Source organism: Callorhinus ursinus, unplaced genomic scaffold (assembly GCF_003265705.2).
Source record: "Callorhinus ursinus isolate GAN/ISIS: 27379988/994484 unplaced genomic scaffold, GSC_fseal_2.0 scaffold62, whole genome shotgun sequence".
Classification (NCBI taxonomy): Eukaryota; Metazoa; Chordata; class Mammalia; order Carnivora; family Otariidae; genus Callorhinus; species Callorhinus ursinus.
The window spans coordinates 7,022,674-7,028,787 of record NW_027397124.1 but is presented as its reverse complement, the minus strand read 5'-3'; the positions used below and the strand labels follow the sequence as shown (position 1 = coordinate 7,028,787).

Here is a 6,114-nt window from a genome sequence, read left to right as displayed (position 1 = left end):
TTGTACTGTATATTCCTGTACTTTGGTTTCCCCCATGCTGGTTCTGAATGATTAAAAGAAACAGGAAGCAGAGGGATGGGCAAAATGGGTGCAGGGGAGAGGGACACACAGGCTTCCAGGTATGGGTTGAATAGATATTCACAGGAATAAAAGACACAGCAAAGGTAATATAATTGATACTGCAATAGTGGTATATGGTGACAGATGGTAGCTGCACTTGCAGTGAACATGGCACAATGTATAAACTCATAACTTGTCAAATTACCATGTTGTGCACCTGAAATGTAACACTATCAATTATAATGGATAAAACAGTTTTTTTTAATTTAAAAATTCCAATAAATATAAATAAAATGAAAGTAAGAGAAAACATCTAGGCAGAGCCACCCACAACCGTGACAGATTTTTAAGGTCTCAATGGCAACAGACTGAATCTTAGGACTCAGGGCAAAGCAAGATTGTTTGACCTGGTCTCCTGATCTTTCACAGGTTCCGCCTCCAACAGACCTGGGGATGAAGACTGCCGCCATCTTGGTTCTGATTGGCTGCCTGGTCACGGTCACTGAGCCCAAAGTCTACACTCGCTGTAAACTGGCAAAAATATTTTCAAGGGCTGGCCTTGACAATTACCAGGGATTTAGCCTTGGAAACTGTGAGGTTTCTTCCTTCCTGTTCTTTTTCTACCTTTGATCTCCCTGCTGAGATTCCAAAGTCTCCCCAACCGCCCAACTTTGGCTTGTCCCCAGCTCTTCCGTTCGCTGCCCCGCACCCGCCGCCAGGAACACCTGCTAGCTATCCATAAGTTCTCCTCAAATGATGCTCTCTGGGGCACCTCTCCTCCTCCCTACCTGTCATGTCCTCACTCCTGGAGTCCTGCGTGAATGACACCTGCAAGGGAAGGAGAAAACAATGCCCCCCCCCCTTGTTGGCTTGGTAGGGACAGACCTGACTTCCGGCCTAGTCCAGGTGCAGCCGCTGACTAGGTGTGCATCTTCGGAAGTGCCCTATGGGTGTGCTACTTGCCCTATCCCTCCCCAAGGTCTGTTGGAACCACAGCATTATTGTAACATGTATAAGGGAGCTCTCCTCTAAGAGCAGAGTTGGAGAAAAAAATGCATTTCTTTTACTGGCATTTCTGGCTTTTTCCCCCTCTAGGGATCTGCATGGCCTACTATGAGAGCCACTACAATACAACAGCTCAGACTGAGCTAGAGGATGGGAGCATTGACTATGGCATTTTTCAGATAAACAGTTTCACATGGTGCAGACGGGCTAAGCTACAAGAGAAGAACCATTGTCACGTTGCCTGCGCAGGTACAGTTTTGATTTTCCAAAAATAATGTTCTCAGGAGTAAAAGCAGGAAAGCTGATAATGGAATATCTACCCATTTTCTGCTTTGACAAAAACTTGGAGTAGATGTGCAAGTAGGTCTATACTCTGCCAAAAAATTATTCAAAAGTTCCCCAGGGTGACACTCACAGTCCTGTGGCCTACTTGCCCAAAGATGACTTATTCCTTCTAGGATGGTTTTTGTGAAACAACCATAAAAACAGAGGGGTGGAAAAATGACCTTTCATGCATAGAGACATTAAATATGTTCAGGAAGAAGGAGAAAGCTGCTTGCCAACTGCTTTCCATAAAGCAATTTACTCAAAGTATGCATTTATACTTCTTTGTAGAGAACAAGACAAATAAATACACTTTGCATTTCTTAAACAGTAGAAATTAAGCTAGAATTCACTTCCAAGGCTTCTACTTCAATCATTTAAGAAATATATGTGTGCACAGAACTGAGGCCGGCAGAAAACATCAGACATGAATTCTGGTATTTGGAAAAAGAATATATGCTTTAGGAAGTTAAAGGACTATAAACAGGTGTGGGCTGAGTGTTGTGGACTTCGGAGGACAAAGACATCATTGATAAAGTCATGGAAAGTCTTGTAGACACAATGATATTTGATCTAAGACTTGGAATATAGGTAAGATTTGGACATTCAGAGATAGAGAAGACTCATTCCAGGTAAAGAGAACAACAAAAGCCAAAAGGTGCATGGTGGGAAGAAGGTATGGGGCACACACAGGGGGCAGTGAAACATTTGTGCTATCCGAACAAAGGGGATGTGAAGACAAGTAACAGGACATGGGGTTGGAGCGGTTGATTACTACCTGACTATGAAGGGCCTGGGAAGCCAGGTAAGACGTATGTACTGATTTCTGCCTGCAATAAGAAATCAGTAGAGGTTAGTTGATTAAGCATTGCTCCAGAAGGATTAATCTGCAAGCAGGGTATGAGATATTGCCATTGCAAGTGGTGAGGTGAGTGATAGAAAGACCTGAATGATGGTCATGGCTGGGGGCATGGAGAAGAACAGGCAAGAGATGCTCAACAGATCCTGCCCTCTCTCTACAACATAAGCTCCATGAAGGCAGGAATTTTATCTGTTTTGTTCACTGATACATCCTCAATGCCCAGAGGGGTGTCTAGCCGGAGTTTTGGAATTCAAAAGATACTCATTAAATAAATGAATAGAAGGGGGGCACCTGGGAGACTCTGTCGTTAAGTGTCTGCCTTTGGCTCAGGTCATGATCCCAGGGTCCTGGGGTCGAGCCCCACATCGGGCTCCCTGCTCGGTGGGAAGCCTGCTTCTCCCTCTCCCACTCCCCCTGCTTGGGTTCCCTCTCTCACTGTGTCTCTCTCTGTCAAATAAATAAATAAAATCTTTAAAAAATAAATAAATAGATAGATAGATAGATAGATAGATAGATAGATAGATAGATAGATAGACAGATGGATAGATGGAATGAGGAGCAACGGTGAAGACAGAGTTATAAGATATTCTATGGCAAACTTCTTAGGAGCAGGAAATAAACTTTTAATTTCTCTTTGACACAAACAGGATAATCAGTATGTATGTTTGAATGTATGAATGATTGAACAATGTGTTAACTTTCTAGTAAGTTTTCCCTACCCCTACTTTACAAGAGAATGCTCACTAACTCCTGAAGCAGATCATGCAATTGTCGATCAAGTCCTAATTTAGAACATTTTTCTGTTAGGCCAAAATCTACTTCTTTCTAGTTTTCTTCCATTAATTCTAGTTCTTCCTTCTGGATTTATTTGAAACAAATTTGCTCACTTTTATACATAGAAACTTACTAGAAGCTTGAACATGACTAGTAGATATTTCTTATCTTTACTTTCTTACCTTCTGGGCTAAAACTAGTTCAGTGTTTTCACCTTCCTGGAGGTATGACTTTTAAACCCCTCCCTATCCATGGCCAGCTTCATTAGCATTCCCCAAGAGCTTGCCAGTGGAGTCTTCCAGTTAAACACAACAACTGGACATGTACATTTTTAGAAGTTGAAAAGTAGGAGGACAAGTACTGGCTAATGTACTAATTAGAGAAATTTGAGTCCTAAACTGACAGTGGGAAAGCCAAGAAGCAACCATAGAATCCTAAAAGGGCTCAGAAATCAGCAGGATCAGCTAATTCTGGAAACTGGAATGAAAGTAGGTAGAAAATAAGAGGATTGATGGGAAGTCCAATTAAGCAGCAGCTAGACCATCAGATTCCCTTCCTGACTCCATTCAGCTACTGACTTCTCCTCCTCAATCTGGGCAGAATACTGGAGTTTTCCTTTCTGAACAGAGTAAGTAGAAAGTCTCTCAACTGAGGGGCCTCAACAACCTGTGATAGTGAGAGTTCCATACTGAAAACATGAGAGATTAAAGTTTCCATAGTCCCAGGCACTTTCCTCCACTTAGATCCTAGAATGATGGAAATCAGGCTAGACTCTCCAGAAGAGAAGATTCTGTTCTGGAGAATTCAGACAGATGAAAAGTACATAGCTAAAGATTCTGAGTAGGAGTTCTCCATGAACAAAACTAGCCAGACTTCCCTATAGGGAGATACACAGTTGAAAATCCCCGTGTCTGTGTACAGAACTCCTAATCAGCTTTTTAGTCTCTCTTTCTTAAATAAGTGCAGATAAACAAGGATCATCAGGCTTCATATTATTGTCATTGACATGAAAGAATGAGACAAAACAAAACAAAAAACAAAATCAGATAAAAGTAACTTGTTGAAAGCAGAGATTATACAGGGAAATGAAAATTTCAAATGAAAAAGGGAAGTATCATTGATATTTTCAGATAGATAACATGTCTTATCAATGAAACAAGAAAAGGATGCTTTATTAAAAAAGAAATATTTGGAGGAGCACTCCTAGAAATTCAAAATATGATTATAGACACACGAAAAAACTCAATAGAAAAGTTGGAAGATAAGATTAAGGAAATCTCTCTAAAAGCAGAATGAAAAAGAAAGAGATAGGTGGAAAATAGGAGAAATAAAGATATGATAAATAAATGGATCTGAATAATACAAGTTTCAGCAGGATAGAAGAGAAACAGTAGACAGAATGAAATCTTTAAAAAACATTTCCAGAACCGAAGGGCATGCGTTTCCAATTTATAAGGTCCATCACATAACCAGTATAGTCGATTAACATAGATTCACACTAAGGCACATCCTCTTGAAATTTCAGAAAACTAGAGAGAAATAAAATACAATATAGTCTTCAAAGAGAGAGTAAAACGTTTTCCATACAAAAGATCAAGCATCAGAGTAGCATCAGACTTCTCAATATCAATATTAGAAGCTAGAAGAAAATAGAGTAACGTCTTTAAAATCTTGAAGAAGAATTATTTCCAAACTAAAATTTTATGCTAGCTGAATTGTCAATATATTGTGAGTGTAGAATGAATATATTTTGAGACAAGCAAGTTGTCAAAAAATTTACCTTCTACAGAAAGAATCCTGACTGGAAAACTGCTAACTCAAACTAAGTACTACAAGAATTTTTTGAAGGGGGCTACTTACGAAGCATTGTCAGATTGCAGGGAACCCCCAAGAAGGAATGAAGTAAAGGATTAGAAATAGCAGATCATTACTAACCCCTGGCCCAAGTGGGAATGGAGAGAGAGCTGTGAGCCCCACCCAGATACAGTCTGCATGGAGAAGTCTACCTTGTAGGAGTTGTGACCTTCGATCGAGGGACACAGTTTGTTCTTAGCGATTTGACGGAAAAAAAAGCTGAGGAAATATATATATATCTCCCAGCTTCACTGTCCTTTTCCCTTGCAATCTCCTACTAACACTCGTTGTTCAATTCTGCCAGAGGTCAGAGGACAGGGGAGGTCTACTGATGTCATCCAAATAGATCAGCCTCTTAGTGCACAGAGCAAGGTAAAGGATAGAGGGTGGCTCAGTGGGGGCAATGAAAAGATATTTAGCACAAAACTGTTGGAGAAGGTGTTGCATTAAAAGGATAACATAAACCAAGAAATAGGAAGACACAGATCCGGGAAACAAGAGATTTCAAGAAAGGAGAGAGGCAAAGGGAATGCCCAAGATGATTATGAGGGATGATCCCAGGAGGAATTTTTATAGTTGATTTCTCAATTGATTATATTGTAGTCAGAGACTATAGGGTATATGGTTTCAAACCTTTGAAATGATTTGAACCTTATTTTGTGGTATAGACCTAGGATCACCATACAGTATATAATTATGGTGAATATGCATTTGAAAAAATAATGTGTATTCTACAATTATTAGGTAGATATTCTATACCATCTATATGTGTATATATATTCTATAATATATACATATATTATATACTTATTTTATTAAATGATGAGAAATAATGAGAAAGATGTATTGAAACCTCCAACTATAATTATAATTTTATGTATTTCTCCTTTCAGCTTTGTCGGTTTTTGAAGCTCTGTTATTAGGTACATACACATTGAGACTGTTAAATCTTCCTAATGAGTTGACCCTTTTATCATTAGTGCCGGTGCCCCTCCTCAACTCTGATAATATTTCTTATCCGAAAATCTACTGTACCTGATTGTAATACAGTGACTCAGTTTTCTTTGCATGATATTTTTCTTTCCATTCTTTTACTTTTAACTTATCTGTATCTTTACATTCACTGTGAATTTCTTATAGGCAACACATAGTTAGGTGTTGCTTTTATATCCAGTCCAACAATTTCTGCTTTTCTTTTTTTTTTTTAAGATTTTATTTATTTATTTGAGAGAGAG

At 39.2% G+C, this 6,114-nt stretch overlaps 1 protein-coding gene across 1 annotated transcript in view; it reads left to right on the top strand.

The window, feature by feature from the left end:
- Positions 1–513: 513 nt before the first annotated feature.
- Positions 514–6,114, top strand: part of LOC112834400 (lysozyme-like protein 1) — a 14,060-nt gene continuing 8,459 nt past the window's right edge. Inside the window, exons 1-2 of the mRNA XM_025885858.2 lie at positions 514–652; positions 1,156–1,314. Of these exons, the coding sequence (XP_025741643.1) occupies positions 514–652; positions 1,156–1,314 (298 nt within the window). The remainder of the gene's footprint in view (positions 653–1,155; positions 1,315–6,114) is intronic.